Source organism: Ornithorhynchus anatinus, chromosome X2 (assembly GCF_004115215.2).
Source record: "Ornithorhynchus anatinus isolate Pmale09 chromosome X2, mOrnAna1.pri.v4, whole genome shotgun sequence".
Classification (NCBI taxonomy): Eukaryota; Metazoa; Chordata; class Mammalia; order Monotremata; family Ornithorhynchidae; genus Ornithorhynchus; species Ornithorhynchus anatinus.
Window position 1 is genome coordinate 25,472,150 of NC_041750.1, and position 17,850 is coordinate 25,489,999.

Genomic DNA, 17,850 nt, shown 5'->3' on the forward strand with positions numbered 1-17,850 from the left:
TGAAGCAGTGTGCGTTTTCCTAAGCGTGGGGTTTTTGCAAAAACGCAGTCCCTGCGTTATGGGGGAACTGGGTGAAATTTAACAACAAAATAACAGAACGGCCTTCCCTGTTTTTCTCGCCTCATATCTTTCTCTGATTGGACACAGACACACTCACACAGACTCACACAAACACACACACGCACGGCGCCTTGAATGCAGCACTGAGAGACCCAACTAATTCGTTATCAAAGACGCCATTATTCCTTATTGCCCAAACCAGCTCCCGTTTCAGGAAATATACACTTCCCCTTCACTTCCTTGAGTTTCCTATCAATGAATCATGGCTTTTATCTCAGATTTTTCTATTCACGATTCTGTCTGTAGGGGTTTTCTTCAAAGAGGAATGGCCAATCAGTATTCAAAGCCAAGACTTTCAGAAACCAACTGACAAGTCAACATGGGAGAAAATACCCGTGGAGACAAAACCAAACCAGGATCCCAAGCAACGATGGATTATGGAAAAAACCTACATAATCGAAACCTGGCCACGTTTTCTACAGGGCTTTCTCCCCTAATGCCACCTTCAAACCAGCTCCTCCAAAATATGCATTTTTTTTTAACCTTTTCCAAGTGGAAAGGACTGAAAATGGAAGCAGGCTTGAAACTTTCTAACTGGAAATTTCTGATTTTCTGTCCTCATATTTGAAGCCCACCGTCTGGAAGGGCTCTGGATGCAACAAGCACGAACTTGCATTTCCTCCCGCGTGTTCTGAAGGCACTGTGGTGCTTAGAGTGTCCAATCCTGTGCATTATTTGGACTTGTATTCCCATCTGGGTGGTGGCTCAGTGGACAGAGCACGGGTCTGGGACTCAGAAGGACCTGGGTTCTAGTCCCGGCTCCGCCACTTGTCTGCTCTGTGACCTTGGAGAAGTCACTTCACTTCTCTGTTGCCTCAGTTACCTCATCTGTAAAATGGGAATTAAGCCTGTGAGAGCTCATCTCTAGGCTGTGAGCTCACTGTGGGTAGGGAATGTGTCTGATGTTATATTGTACTCTCCCAAGCACTTAGTACAGTGCTTTGCACACAGTAAGCACTCAATAAATATGAATGAATGAATGAATGTGGAATGTGTCCAACCTGCTTATCTTGTATCTACCCCAGTGCTTAGCACAGTGCCTGGCACATAGTAAGTGCTTAACAAGTACTGTAATTACTATTATCATTTTTCTCCCCCACGTATCCACTCACGCGTGTCTAAATCTGCATGTGATTTCCCCACGAGTAAGTCCATCTTTGCGTGTCCACCTGCCAGGGTGTGGGCAGAGCTGCATCTCTGTGCTCGAGTGTGAAGAGAATCCAGACTTCTTCCCGCCCCCGTTCCCCGAAACAACATTCAGGAAACCCGGCAACAGCGAGCGACACCCAGAAATTGAAATGAGGGTGATACTTGGTGAAATTCACACCAATGCCACTAGCGGCATAAAAGTGGTGATAGTTCGGTCATAAGCTGGCAGAAAATGAGCCAGAAAAGACACACTTCAACATCGGCGCAGTGCTCTGCACACAAAGTTGTGTGGAGAAAGATGATGGGGGATGGGGGGTGAGAACCAGAGGGATCGATACTTCTCGCCTTACAGAGAGGGGAGCTTTAGTCTGTGTTAGTCAATCACTCAAGCAACCATAATTACTGAGTGCTTACCATGTGCAAAGCACTGTTCTAAGCACTTGGGAGAGCACAATAAAACACTCTAACAGAGTTGGCAGATATGTTCCTTGCCCACGACTGTGGGCAGAGCCGGCATCTGGTGTTTCCGTGGTATCTTTTAGACAGTAAGCACGGTGTGGGGAGGGAATGTGTCTGTTGCTGTCCCGAGCACTTAGTACAGTGCTCTGAATTCAGCAGGTGCTCAGTAAATACGACTGACTGGCTATCCTGCACGTAGGAAATGCTCAATAAATACCACGGGTGATACTGTTCAAGGGTTTAGTACGGTGCCCTTCAGACAGTAGACGCTCAATAAATAGCACTGCTGCCCCTGAAGAATCCGTCTCACTTCCCCTCGCACCTGCCAGCAGTGGAGAGGAAGGAGCAAGAGATGAGCGTCTGATGCCTCATATCCCTTCTGGTTGGGACCAAGGACCCCCTCAAAGAAACTCTGATAGCAGTGACAACGCCAGGATGAGTAACCCCAGACCAAATCTGAACCAGAAGAGGGAGAAGTCAGAAACTAAAAGGAAAGACAGAAATGGAGTAAGGACAAAACTATTTCTCTTAAAAAAAACAACCAAAAACAAATAAACAAAAAAGCCAGCACTGCCTTACCCGCATATTTTGTAGTGTTGGATTCATCCATGGACCAGAAACAGTAATCAAAGGCAAACACCTGAGGAAAGGGAAGAGAGAATTTTCCAGTCAATAAACGCCGAAAGAGACATAAGGTCTACCAGGCTTACTCTGCTCCAACACAGACCCTGCTGCCTCTACGGAGGGCTGGGCTGATGCTCAGATTTATTTCAGATTATGTTCCTAGTTGCTGCATTTAGATATTGGGCCTCAAAGTCATGGAATTACTGGATCTTCAAAGCTGGGAGTGGGGAGAGAATGTGTCTACTAACTCTATTACATTGTAATAATAATAATAATTGTGGTATTTGTTAAGCGCTTTCTGTGAATGAGGCACTGTATTAAGCGCTGGGGTGGATACCGGCGAGTCCGGTTGGACGCGATCCCTGTCCCGCACTGGGCTCACAGTCTCAATCTCCATTTTACAGATGAGGTCACTGAGGCCCAAAGAAGTGGGATGACTTGCCCCAGGTCAGACAGCAGACAAGTGGTGGAGCTGGGGATTAGAACCCAGTTCCTTATGACTCCCAGGCCTGGCGTCTATCCACTACTCCACCCTGCTTCTCAGCTGCAGGCTTAAACAATCTTTGCTCAATATTACTTTCACGATGCCAATTAAGAGCAATAACTGGGGTGCAGCGCTGTTGGAAAAAAAGGGAACGGCTTCCCCTGTACTCCTTCCTCCCCTTCAGGTCCCGCCACTGTCCATTCTGACAACCTCAACTCCTCTAAAAGTCTTTACGGTGTTGCCACTGCCCTGCTGCTCTAAGATCCCTTGGTTCTTTCTTATAAAACTACCAAGTCCCACGGTGTATTAGGATAACGGCGGCCCAGGCCTCGTAGAATGAACCCTCAGCCCGACAAACCCCACGCCATCTGCCCAGCTCTGTTCTCTTTTTTTTGGAGATTTCTCAATACCGAAAAGCTGACAGAAAAGGCTGGGCTCGAGCCAACCGGCTTCCCGCTGCCCAGGCCAGATCAGGCCGCCTTTCTTTTTTGTCCCCAGCCTCCGTGGACTGGCTCCAGTCAGCCCGACACATCTGGTTTCTCCCGAGCCTGCCCTACCCTCCCCTTCCTCCGTCCCCGCCCACAATCCAGCCACTCTTCATATCTGCAACCACAGCTGCCTCGAACGGTCCTGCTGCTTCCCGTGTTTCCGAATCCCTCTCTGGGCTTTCCCCGACTTATCTGAAAGCCGGCCCTCTTCCTCCACTTTTCCTCACATTTTTGTCCCTCTCTCCCCTTTCACGATGATGATAATGATACTTGCGGCGTTTATTGTCTGACTTCAAACTCTCCTCCTCACTTAAACTCTTAGATAGTCAAGGGGAAGCTTTAGAGTGGGTCCACCTCTTTACGTCGGTCGCTACGTTTCAAACAGGGAGAATCAATCAGTCGATCGGGAAGCGGCCTGGCCCAGTGGATAGAGCACGGGCCTCGGAGTCAGAGGGCCTGGGTTCTAATCCCGGCTCATTAGACCGACCTTGTGCCAGTCATCAGAATGCTCTGTGTCTCGGTCTCCAGTGAGGATGCTCGAGAAAAGGGTGGAAGAGAAGGAGGGAGGGAGGAAAGGAGAAATGACTGAATCGGGCAAGAGCGGGCCACTGCTAGACGCTGTTCCAAATCGCCTGGGCTCCAAGTCGACGCGCCCAGCAAGTGAAACGTCGGCACTTACCTTGGGTGGTTTTCTTGGTGAACGAGATGAAAAGACACACGAGCAGCAGCGGCAAGGAGGGCGGCCACCCCGACAGCCACATCGCAGGAGGAGGAGGAGGCCATGAAAGAGAAAAGACACACAAGGTGAGCATTTTAGGGGGCAGAGGGTCCAGGAGGGGAGGGCTGTGGGGGTAGCCCTAAGGAGGGTTCATCAAGGAGCACTGGGGAATATCCAGGGGGGTTACGGGGTCACAGGGTGAGATCGCCTGGTGTAGGCAGGGATTGTCTCCCTTTATTGCAGAATTGTACTTTCCCAGCGCTTAGTACAGTGCTCTGCACACAGCACTCAATAAATACGACTGAATGAATGAATGAGTCGGGGGGGAGGGGCCATTGAGAGAGTAGAGAGGGGAATGGAAGGGGGAGTCGGGGAGTGGTGGTGTCACAGATGAGTGTCGGGGCGTCAGGAGGGCAGAGGGGGTGAAGGTCAAGGGGTGAGTGTCAGGGGTGACTGTTGGGGACCAAGAGTGGGGCCTGGTGGGGAAGCAGATAACTGGACAGATTTGCTGCGATGGACTTCGGGCCCTGGTTGGGGAAGGAAAGGTTAATGTTGAGATGTCCCAGATAGGGAGAGGCCCCCATTTCTAGCGTAACCAGATCCTCAAGATAACGGCGAGGTCGTGTGAAACGGCGGAGGGTGCCTCCAGACGATATTGGAAGCGGTGTGGCCTAATGGATAGGGCCCGGGACCGGGGGGTCTATTCCCATCTCTGCCGCTTGTCTGCTGTTTGACCTCGGGCAAGTTACTTCACTTCTCTATGCTTCCGTTACCTCTTCTGCAAAATGGGGATTAAGACTGTGAGGCCCATGTGGGACAGGGACTGTGTCCAACCTGATTAGCTTGTACCTATCCCAGCGCTTGGAACAGTGCTTGACACACCGTGAGCCGAGGCTGCGTCCCCCATCCCACCCCCCACGTGCAGCACAAACCACCTCAGGGTCCTCAGGCCTCTCCTCTCCTCACCACCACCAGCTGGCCGATCCCACCGGTAAGGAGCGAGTTTGGAAGCCAGCCAGGCCCGCCTCTACCTCCCCCATCGTCTATTAATGAAACAAGCCTCCCTCCCTTCATTGCTATTCCAATAGTGTTTCCTTCCCTTCTCTCCTCTGGGCAAACAAATCCAATTTCACAGTTCTTAATCGCATTCAAAAGGAGAGACGGCTTTCCTCTTTACCGCTCAGAGAGCTGGCGGGCCACGAAAGGGGACCACCGTGGTTCTCCTTCTTTTTGGGCCTGAAGCATTTCGGCGGGAGGGCCGCAAGTCCAGAACGGGGATCGACTGGCGGCCGGACCGTCCGGTCGGCTCTGGGGCCGCCGGGTCCTGCGGATGGCGTGAGACGTCTGGTGAACGCCTGCAGGGAACTCCTAAAAAATCAGTGGACCCGTGGCACGTTCACTGCCCGGGAACCCGGGCACACGTGCCCACGGACATCCCCAGCTTTATTCAACCTGAACACCGCAAGCCGGCGAACAGCTCCAGATTCTACTCCCCGCCCCATCCCCAGAGAGAGCACAGAGCGGTTGCCTTCTCTACCGCCGCCGTGCCCGGTGACGGATCTCAAGCCGGAGCCTCTGGGGGCTCCTGGAGGTGCAGCCTGAGTTGCCATGGCTACAATACCCCCACAGGGCGACAAATATGTGAACCCAAACCTGGGAATCCAAGCATTCATTTGTATTTATTGAGCGCTTACTGGGTACGGAGCACTGTACTAAGCGCTTGGGAGAGTACTATACAACAATTAACGGACACATTGCCTGCCCACCACGATCTTACAGTCTAGAGGACGAGCAATGCTGAGAGAAGCTGGGATTTACTGAGCGCTTAGAGTAATAATAATAATAACGATGATGGCCATGCTAACTTTCAGCATTCCGAGTTGAATCAATCGATCAATCGATGGTATTTATTGAGCACTTACTGCGGGCAGGGCACTGTACTAAGTGGTTGGGAGAGTACAATGCCCCCAACGAATTAATCCAGCAGCCACTTCTTAGTGCTTTTTTTGGGCTTTCTAATTCTCGGTCAATTAATAAATCAATCAATAGTCAACAGTATCCATTGAGTGCTGACTGTGTGAAGATTATTGTACAAGATTCTTCCTGATGAGGACCTTACAGTCTAGAGGGGGGAAGGCAGGAAATACCATACATTGCAGACGGGGAAAATCCTCAGGGCCCTTGGGCATAGGTTTCATCAACTGTACATTCAATTATTTATTTTGATGACTCTCTGACAATCTTTTTCTGTGGGTCTCCTCCTTTAGCGTGTAGCGTCCCTGTGGGCAGGGAACACACCACTTCTCGGGCAGGTACTTTTCCAAACACTCAGTACAGTGCTCTGCAACCAGTGGGCACTCAGTTAATGACGACTTACAGTCCTCTTCCTCCGCGGACAAAACAGACACGCATCTCCCTGACAACAGATCCCCATGGGATGACCTGACATAATCTAACTTTCCTAGTTCCACACAACAAACTCTCCAACAACAAACTCTAACTCCCAGTGCTGGTCGTGTCCACCAGATTAGAGTGAAATGCTTTAGCCGAGGCTTATTTTGGGCCTGACTTTACTACTACTCCCCCCTCCAGCTGTGGAAGAAATTAGGACAAGCATTTCCATGTAAACTAGGTCTTTGTTATTACATAATAGTAATAATAATAGTATTTGCTAAGTGCTTACTGCGTGCCAGACACTGTACCGAACGCTGGGGTGGACACAAGTAAATCAGGTTGGACACAGTCCCCGTCCCATGTGGGGCTCACTCCCCATTTTATAGGTGAGGTAACTGAGGCTCAGAAGTGAAGTGACTTGTCCAAGGCCACACAGCCGACAAGCGGCAGAGCTGGGTTTAAAAGCCATGACCTTTTGACTCCCAGGCCCGTGCTCTATCCACTACCCCATGCTGCTTCTCAGGAATAAGTGTAATCATAATTCCATGAGTCTGTATAGCACCTTAGTTTTGAAAACGGGTTCCATACCAACTATTTAATTTTTGCCTAAAAGGAATCTCTCCAAGGGAGATATGCCTATTTTACCCAGGTGGAAACTGAGACCCAGAGAGAGATTCAGTAATTTGCCTCAAGTCTCACAGGCGGCCAGCTGCAGAACTATGAGCCCCGTATAGGACAGGGACTGTGTCCAACCTGATTAACTGATTGACCTGATTAAGCACTTTACAGGTACCATAATTATTATTATTACTCTTATTACCGGGGGCCAGAGCCCCATCCTCCAGATTCCCAGACCCAAACCCTAAACACCATCAACTCTAACACGTCTATCTTATTGGCGGAAATAAGCTGGTGGTGCCTTTTTCAACGAAGAATTACAGTCATTTTATAGAACATCCATCCATCATCCCGTCATCCTTCTTTTGTATTCCAAGAAGACATTACCAGCGACACTTGCTTGTCGAGAGAGGGGGTGATCGACCGGATCACGTGTACACATGTCGAAGAAGGCACAGGGCACACAAAATAGCCGTGACAACATAAACCATTTCACGGTTCACCTCCTTCCTCTCGACATGGAAAAATAACTTGACTCGCCAGGATCCCGCAACGTTAATGAACTCCTGAGAGTTAACATCTGCCTTGATTTCCCAAGTTAAAAAAAAAATCAAATAAACACAAGCTCCCAAATGCTCCAAATCTCAAGCACGGGTTTCTCCACCTTCACGAGGCAAGTCCCGTCAAGATGAAGCAGTGGATTTCACGCATGTTTAACCAGAAGATAATGCCGACAGATACTGTGAGAGTGGCAACAAGAAGAATTTCGTTCTGGTAGGGTGGATTGGAAGAGTTCCCACTTCCTCACCATTTTTTGGATCTGAAGTCAAAATTCACTGCACTATCTGATGATGATCGTATCTGTTAAGAGTTTAAGTGCTGGGGTAGATACAACCTAATTGGGTCCCTGTCCCATCATGGGGCTGTTCACAGTCTTACTGTGGGCAGAGCACTGTACTAAGTGCTTGGGAAAGTACAACAGTGACAGTCCCTGTCCACAAGGAGCATAAAGTCTAGAAGGAGGGGGAGGCCAACATCAATACAAATAAATATAAAGACAGATAAGTACATAAGGGCCGTGGGGCTGGGAGGGGGGGAAGCGTAAAGGGAGCAAGACAGAGCAACACAGAAAGGAGTGGGAGATGAGGAAAAGTGGGGCTTAGTAGGGTGTCTCCTGTTTGAAGAACCACTGGGATGTGATTCCAAATCCTACTGAAGCTGAGGCATAGGAGCCTTTGAGGTGGAGTCTTCACCAGGGTGTGTGGGTGGACAGAAATTGAATTTGATTGTTTTGGTGATGATGACGAATGATCTATCGGGAGCCACTCGGAACATGCGTCTGATCATGTTACTGGGAATGGTGTCCAGGGGTTCTATTTTTTTTTCTGTTCAGGTAGATTGATTGCTTTAAAAAGAAAAACAAAGACACCTACCTATGCTGTTCTTGTCAGCGGGGAGATGGATTTGGGGCCTCTTTTTATCATCCCAACATCTGAATAAGATGGAAAAATAGTTTCAAACCGCATTTCTGAAATGCTGAAGGGCAGGGGTGAAGTTTTAATCCTTTTTTATTTTTGTTTTTTTCTTTTTTGTCTTTGCCAATAAGGCCACAGGGTACGATCTTCTTAACAGCTTTTAACCGCCTTCTGAGGTTACCCCGGTGTGGATTGAGTTGCTAAATATTTCAGGCCTGCATGTATTTCCAAATGAATCAATAACAAAAAGGGGAGGACTCTCTGAATGGGCCATTCTTTTGATTCTGTTGGCCTGAGATTAGGCAGAAACCCGTATAAAGGAGATAAACTGAAGCTGTAGATGACCTCTACACCTATATAACATATCTGCCTGAAATTCCTTCTCTCTGGGCCTTTATTTGCATCGTTTTAATCTAAAAGAAAGCCATCCTAAATAATAGAGTTTTCCAGATTGGAAGGGCCCTGAAGATGATGATGGTGTCTACCTCCACTGTCCTCTCCCAAGTGCTTAGTTGATTGCTCTGCACAGAGCAGGTGCTCAGTAAATGCAACCGACTGATTCCACCTCTGCCCCATCCAATTCTGCTGTTGGTGACCAGTTCACAGAGAGTATTTAAATATTTTTTTAAGAACTGCCCACTGGGTCATGGCATTCTGGCACAGGCCAGGCACTCTGCCATGGTCACTCGGTTGTAGGTGGATGCTCTCTGGAAAAAATCTCTGAGGGCATGTGGCAATACCACATGAGAAACAGCATGGCCTAATGGCTAAAGCCCAGGCCTGGGTGTCAGAAGGTTCATGGCTTCTAATTAGCTCTGACACCTGTCTGTTGTGTGACCTTGGGCAGGCCACTTCACTTCTCTGTGCCTCAGTTATCTCACCTGGGGATTGAGACCGTGAGCCCCACAAGGAACGACGACTGTGTCCAACTCGATTTGCTTGTAACCACACCAGCGTTAAGCAGAGTGCCTGTCACATAGTAAGTGCTTAACAAAGGCCATTATTATAATTAATAATTATCATCTGGAGCACTCCTCTCCGCCTGCTTGCTTGCTTGTGTTTGGTGCCCCTGTGTAAGTGGTACTGGGAAAGACACAATCAATTAGAATCACTTCCTCCAAGCAGTTCCTCAAGAGGCTCATCCACATCTGTTCCCAATCACTTCATCTAGCAGTGGTATTTACTGAGCACCTACTTTGTGCAGAGCACTGTTCAACCAGTTGGAAGAGTTCAATACAGTTGGTGGACATGATCTCTGCCCTCAAGTAGCTGACAACCTACCGGAGAAGACAGATGTTAAAATGAATCACCGATAAAGGAAACAATCTAGTAGGAGGTAACTGAGGCCCAGAGAAGTGAAGTGACTTGCCCAGCATCACGCAGCGGACAAGTGGTGGAGTCAGGATTGGAACCCATGACCTTCTGACTCCCAGGCCTGTGCTCTATCCCCTATGCCATGCTGCTGCAGACTGTCAGCTCACTGTGGGCAAGAAATGTATCTGTTTATTGTTCTACTATACCCTTCCAGGCACTTAGCACCGTGCTCTGCACAGTCAGCACTCAGTATATCCGATTGAACGAATGAATAAATTAGGCTACGTCATATGCCATTCATAGCCAGGGCACTTTTCCCAGGAGACGATCAGACACACGTTCTGAATGTTTTCCAATAGATCATCCATCACAGTCACCGATCCAATCAAATTAACTTTCTGCCCACACGCTCTGGTGAGCCTCAAAGTCAAAGGCTCCTCTGCGTCAGCTTCAGTAGGATTTGGAATCACTTCCCGATGGCTCTTGAAACAGGAGACAGTCTAAATAACATCGGGGCCGGACGTACCAGCTACCGACCATACGATGGGGTTAGCGTTCCACGGGCATCTTGACTCCGACGGAGGAATATCCCCCACAAAGCACCTCGGAGAGACCAGGTCCATGTGACCAGCATAATTCTCTAACAACTCAGTGGCTGTTATAAATATCAGCATGAAGTGTCCAGGTCTGGAAAACGCTTCCCAGTGACCTGGCTCACTCTGTCGCTGCTATTTTAATCTTCGCTGACCCACTCCTCTACCTGTCAGGAGCCACTGAGCAAAGATTGTATTGCTTTCTCCTCCTCCGTGCCTTTCTACGTACTTACCTACACTCAATTACACACTCCGCATTTCCATCCTGATCATTTCTGCTACTTCTCACTTTATCCTCTTTCTTCCTCCTGCTCTATTTTTAAATCATTTTTCTCTATCTTCACCATTAGACTGCAAACTTCTTGAGTAGGAACAAATCAATAATAGTAATAGTGGCATTTGTTACTTACTTATTATGTATCAAGCACTGTACTAAGCGCTGGCAGAGATATAAGATGATCGGGTCGGACATAGTCCCCGTCCCACATGGGGCTCACCGTCTAACCGGGGAGGACAGGTCCTGAATCCTCATTTTACAGTTGAAGAAATGGAAGCACAGAAAAGTTAAGTGGCTTCCCAGATCACACAGCAGGCAGGTGGGGGAGTGAGAATACTAATAATGTGGTATTTGTTAAGAGCTTACTGTGTTGGGCACTATACTAAGCACTTTATAAATTCCATAAAAAACCTGTTATATTTACCCTCCCAAGTCCTTAGTGTCCTCTGCACAAAGTGATTAATAAACGTGAAAGACTGATCAATGAACTCGTCGTGTGTCAGTCACGGGACCACCCAGTTATTCCCAGACCTTTGAGAACTACGAGATCTTTGGGTTGTAACGACTCAGCTGAATCTTTCAGGTGGACTAATGAATTCTCCCCTAGAAGTCATACATTCAGCCATTCAGTTGTATTTATTGAGTGCTTACTGTGTTCAGAGCACGGTACTAAGCGCTTGGGAGAGTACGATACAACAATAAACAGACATATTCCCTGCCCACAACGAGCTCACTGTCTGGAGGGAGGGGAGACAGACATCAGTACAAATAAATAAATTACAGAGGATCGCCTAGAGCAAATTTCTTACAGAATTAAATCAAAGTAGTGTTCCCGCCCGACCGCCAGCCAGAACAGAGGCTGCCCGCTGGATATGGAGGGGATTTATTTCTGCTAATACACCTCCATTTATGCTCGGGGGAGATCTTTAGGAGCCTGTGATGCCAGACCTTCTGTATACAGGGTCGCTCAGAAGAACATCCCAATAACACTAGCTGTGTTCTCTTGTGCCTGAGCCATGAATCTATTTTGGGGAACTTGTTTGGAAACTTGTCTTGACTTCCAAACATTCCTGCCCTAAACATATCGCTCTCCAAAGCCTCCAGTCGGCAGGCACTAAAACAGTCCCCGCACAACCCTCGCTCGGCAATCTCTTTGTGCAGAAGAGCCAAACGAAATGAAGCCTAAGAGCAATTCCGGCACCTAGAATAGTGCCTGGCACATAGTAAGCACTTAACAAATGCCATTAAAATAAAAATGCAAAAACTGATGCGGAAAGAGCCAATCATACAGCTGAGTCACATGTTTACGCAGCATATTTCATTGTGAATCTAATGGTTTTAAACGCCTCGCTCCCTTTGATCCGCTTTGAGAGCCATGTTTAGTTCCAAGAAGAGAAGTGGGAACCTGCACCCACAGAGATAAGGCAGGAGAAGCAGAAGCATGGCTTAGTTGGAAAGAACCCAGGGCTGGGACTCAGAGGACCTGGGTTCTAGCCCCGGCTCCGCCACTTGCCTGCGGTGTGACTTTGGGCAAGTCACTTCAATCCTCTGAGCCCCACTTCCCTCATCTACAAAATGGGGATTCAATCCCTCTTCTCCCTCAGACTGGAAGCCCCTTGTGGGACCAGATGATCTAAGCCCCAAGGCTCAGTACTTTGCTTGGCACATAGTAAGCACTTAACGAAGACCACAGTTTTTATTATTATTATTATTAATTAGAGATATCTGGATTGGAGCTGGCGGCAATAGTCTGAGCCAGGCCCACAGGTCTAGATCAGCATGGCACAGAGCCACGAAGCAAAATTTAAATCAGCCCATGTGACTCCGGAAAAGAAGCAGACCAGACTTTTCTGAAAGCCTCAAGTACTGACACAAAGGCCGTTTGGCTTCCTATTGCAACTAAGTACAAAGGAGTTGAGTAGCCCACATTTTGCTGCAGATTGTGGAGCAGAAGGGCCAAAGGTGTTGAAATACTAAAGCTGATTGGTGATTTGTGTTTAAATGTGCCGTTCATCCAGCTTTTACTATGTGCCAGAATTGTACTAAGTGAAGGGGTAATTATAACAACAATAATGATAATGGCATTTGTTAAGCAGTTACTATGTGCCGGCACTGTACTAAGCGTCTGGGTGGATACAAGCAAATCGGGACACAGATCCTGTCCCGCAAAGGGCTCATATTCTTAATCCCCATTTTACAGATGAGGTAACTGAGGCACAGAGAAGTGAAATGACTTGCCCAGGGCCACAGAAAAGACACTTGACAGAGCCGGGATCAGAACCCATGACCTTCTGACTCCCAGGCCCGGGCTCTATCCACTAAGTCAAGTTGCTTCTACAAGACAAGACATACAAGACAAGGAAGTCAGACACAGACCCACTCCCAAGTGGGGCTCACAGTTTAATCAATTCATGAATGGTATTTATTAGACACTTATGTGCAGAGGACTGCTCTAAAGTCTCACTAAAATCTCATCTCCACTTGGATGATCGGTACCCTTTAAGCACTTGATATTCCCTCCACCCTCAGCCCCACAGCTCTTTTGCGTATATCCATAATTTATTTGAATGTATGTCTCCCCCTCTACACTTGCCAACTCATTTAGGGCAGGGACTGTGTCTACCACCTCTACTGAACTGTACTTTCTCAAGTTCTTACTACGGTGCTCTGGAACAACTGCTCAGTAAATATTACTGATTGATTTACACATATTCATCAATCTATCCTATCATATTCCTAAAGGCAGTCATAGTGTTGTTCTTACTCTTACGACCACTGTTTGCAAATAATATGTCTGCTTGTATCTTCCACTAGATGAGAGTCTGGAAGGAGATGTTCTCTACCAAGCATTAGTACTGTATTGGCACACCGCAAGCCCTCAATAAATAACATTGGTCGATTGAGTTAAATACAACTGAATGGATATGTCTGTGGGTTTGTATTTTACAGCACGCATCTATTCTGCAGATATACAGTATAATGATCACGTGAGCTCATTATGGGCAGGGAACATATCTGCATATTCTCTATTGTATTTTCCCAAGCACTTAGAACAGTGCTCTGCACATAGTAAGTTCTCAATAAATACCAATAATTGAATGATGATAACGATTATTTTATTAGAAATGGTATTTGTCAAGTGCTTACTATTGGTCAAACGCTGTCAGACCAGACAGCCCCTGGGTTTCATGGGGCTCACGGTCTGGAGGAGGGGGAAAACAGGTGTTGAAGCCCCATTTTCCAAATGAGGAAACTGAGTCCTAAAGAAGGGAAGTGACTTGCCCAAGCTCCCTCAGCTGGAGAGTGGCAGAGCCAGGATTAGAACCCTGGTCTCCTGACCACCAGGCCCATGCTTTTTCTCTCAGCCACACTGCATGTATGTGAAAATCCATGGCCACATCAGGCATCTGTTCTACTAATGTCTGCCGTACAATATTAGACTCAGACTGAGTTTCTAAAATCATCTTTTCCCATGGGAAAAAAGTAACATAAGTCCTAAAGGACAAATTTTATTATTCTCCAACCTGGGAAAAATTTCCTCTAACCAATAAAACCACTTTACTTGGACGCTTTATTTTTTTCCCTTTTTCTCCACACATCATGAGCAGGTGAAAAACAAAATCTTAATCCCTTCACCGGATCTTAGTGAGCTGTGATTTGTGCGCTCATTTCCTCAAGCAGCCGAAAGCTGTCCAAGCCCCTGAAATACACTGCAAAGAGGGTTTTCTCCCCATGTTCTTCTTGGTCCTTATCCCAGATAATTCCAGAGCCACACAAGCCTGCCACAGTGCCTGGCAGAAAACCACGGAGGAAGGAGAACTCCTTCAAACACTCAAAAAGGCGCAAAGAACTGCCGAGTTCTTGGGGGAGGGAGAGTCCTGCTGAGGGCAACACTCAGGAGCAGTGCGGGCTAGTGGATAGAGCACAGGCCGAAGAGGCAGAGGTCCTGGGTTCTAGTTAAGCTCTTCCCCCTGCCTGCTGTGTGACCTAGGACAGGGCACTACACTTTTCTGAGCCTCAGTTTCCTCAACTGTAAAATGGGGGCTCCCTCCTTTGACTGTGAGGACAGGGGGTGCATCTGAACTGATTATCTTGCATCTTTCCCAACTCACAGTGCCTACTTTGTGCCAAGCACAGTGCGGGAATTAGAGCTCGGGTCCCCTGACACTCAAGACTGTGCCCTTTCCACTAGGTCATGCTGCTCTCCAAGGATTTGCTTCCCTGAGGATTTTTTCCTCAGCCCACTGAAAACTGAAAACAGCACCCCACGGTTTTGGATGCTGACACTTCCCCCACCGCTCAGGACTACCCCTCAGTACCCACTTCCCTACCCTAGAATATTCTCCTTTTAGTGATCTTTCACCACACAGACGCTTGGTTAACCACGACTGGAAATCTCAGAAGACTTCCTCCGCCCTCGCTGCCTGGTTGCTTGGTTTTATTTCCTGTCTGAGAGAGAAGCAAAGCAATTGAACAAAACCACCGCCCCACATAGAAGTAAGGTGGCCACTGTCAGCAAGCAAGAACCCTAGATGCCCTTTTGCCAAAACGCATGTGTGCATAGACACACAACACACACGAAAATCAATCAATTGTACTTGGAAGAGGAAAATACAGAGAGTCGGCTATTTGTGCTCTGGCTTTTGGGGAGGGACCTTGAAACACTTCAGAGTGTTGCCTGCTGAGTGACCCTGGGCCTCAAGGAGCTTACAGTGTGGTGGGAGAGAGTAGCACACACACAAACAACCCAACAGCAGTCTGGTAACACATCACCAAGCTAGAGTTTTAAACTACGTTAAAAAGGAGGAAGGAGCCTCATGAAGGATGAGGAAGATAGCCCAAATTTTTAAAAAAGCTGCTTGATTTTGCTCAGTTCATCGAATGAAGGACAAACATCCATCCCTTCTTCCTTGAGAGATATTCCTAAAAGGACACTAACCTAAAATCAGCATTTGTGTCATGGCACCTATCTAATCAGTTGACATATATGTGGATTTGGGAAAAGATAGGTATGGAGTATTAAATTAAGACAAATTAAATTAAATTAATTTGTTGAGCGCTTACTCTCTGTCAGGCTCCATTCTAAACGCTGGAGTAGATACAAACTTAGTACCGTGCTCTGCACACAGTAAGCGTTCAATAAATACAATTGAAAGCTTGAATGAATGAAGCTAATCACGTTGGACACAGTCCTTGTCCCACATGGGACTTGCAGTCTGAATCCTCATTTTACAGATGAGGCAATGGAAGCACAGAGAAGTAAAGTGACTTGTCCAAAGTCACACAGGAGATTAGAGCCTGACTCCCAGGTCCATGTTCCACCCACTAGACCACGCTGCTCTGTACTCTCCCGAGTGCTCAGTACGATGCCCTGCCCAAAGTAAGCATTCAATAACTACGATTGAGTATTATTTATAATAATAATTTTGGTATGTTGTGGTATTTGATTAATTCATTCAATTCATTCGTCGTATTTACTGAACGCTTGTGTGCAGAGCACTGTACTAAGCACTTGGAAATTACAATTTGGCAACAGATTAATTGATAGCAAATGCTTAAACCACCACCACCTCCATCATTAAAACGAGCCTTGATAAGGGTAAAACCCACTGCTTTACGAGTAGATGAAAAATTACTTCCGCAAATTACACTGTATTGGAAAAATATAAGCTGCTTTAAAGACCAAACACAGTGGCGGATTTCTCAGTCCATTTTTTATCTTACTTGAAACACAAAGCCGCAGAGACCCGCCTCCCTGCGCCCTCCGACCCACAATCTTCAAAATGGAAAGCTTCTCCCAGGTTGGTGGCTCAGTCTAGAGCTGCCTGCCTCGCTTTAAAATCCTTCAGAGTAGCTTCCCGACCCCCATCCGTCTCAGTGAGTTCCCGGAGTGTCTGTCTAACCAGGCCCTTCCTTCTTACTCTGGGCTCTCTAGACTTCAACCCGATTACAAAATGAAATGATTCCGAGTGATAGTTTCTCTCACAAATGGAGACTGCTGCTGCCTCCCTGACCCAATTCTTCCCGTGACCCAATTCTATCCAAATAATCTCAGCTAGGGTCCAACTGGGATTGAAGTTCATTTCTCTCTTTTTTGAGGGGGTTGAACATTACATGGGAGGGAATGAAGGAGCATGGCCCGGTGGAGAGTCGGAGGACCCAGGTTCTAATCCTGGCTCTGCCGCTGTGTAACTTTGGGCATGTCACTTCACTTCTCTGAGCCTCGGTTCCTTCACCTGCAAATTGAGGCTTCGATACCTGTTCTCCCTCCTACTTCGACTGGGACCCCATGTGGGTCTTAGTACAGTGCTTGGCACAAAACTTAACAAAAACCACACTTAAACCACAACTAACGAAGAAAAAATGGCTCCAACAGCTTGGTCACCATTGCTCTGCTCCTATTAAAAATAATAATAATCTGGGTCTCTCTCCTTAAACAGAGTGGTCTTGGAGTCATTTATTTAAGGAGAACAAAGTCTGACCGAGTCGCACTAGCAGGGCCAAAATTGAAAATATTCCTTCTGATTTCTCTCAGTAACTTTACCTGGGCATCATATTTATTTTTTTCGGCATTTTACTTCTTCTCGGGATACAGTTTATCCCAAAGAGGAGTGCGCTGAGACCTCCATTTGCTCCCGTCCGAATTAAAGAGTCTAGTAGCAGCTCATTCAGCTGAGAAGCTGACTAAACAACCACTCATTCTATCCCAGAATTAGCCACTTAATCGCACAAGAACCATCTTAGTCCCTTCTATGATGCCACTTCTCAGTAAATCCTTCTTTAAAAGTAGTTAGCCCGTTGATGCTTGTTGAATAATTCCACATTACCTTTCCTTATATATTGTATGCAACGAACTCAGGTTCAAACCAGAGCCAAACCAAGATACTACAAAATCTGACTTATTCCACACCTGCCTCAAATTAATCACATGAACATGACAGAAGACATTCATAAACAGCATTTCTTAGAAAGAAGATAATGATCCACTCTGGAGCAAATCTTTTTAATGGGTGATTTAATTAATCGGAAGTATCATATATTAGTGAAGCAGGGATATTCTACACTGCTGTGCTTTAAGAGAAAAGCTAAAGTCTTACGGGAGTATTGCTCAATTGGTTACTCCAGGAAATTTTTCAA

General features: G+C 47.0%; 1 protein-coding gene across 7 annotated transcripts in view; it reads right to left on the reverse strand.

Annotated features, from left to right (window-relative positions):
* KIF13A (kinesin family member 13A) overlaps positions 1–17,850 on the reverse strand; it is a 108,043-nt gene that overhangs the window by 60,562 nt on the left and 29,631 nt on the right. For 6 of the 7 annotated variants that reach the window (XM_029053549.2, XM_039910588.1, XM_029053553.2 and 3 more), the window contains exons 3-4: positions 4,004–4,016; positions 2,308–2,368 (exon numbers count right to left, since the gene is read on the reverse strand). In XM_029053549.2, the coding sequence (XP_028909382.1) occupies positions 2,308–2,368; positions 4,004–4,016 (74 nt within the window). Of the gene's footprint in view, positions 1–2,307; positions 2,369–4,003; positions 4,017–8,487; positions 8,549–17,850 lie in introns of those variants that run through there. The other variant, XM_039910591.1, reaches the window with a different exon arrangement.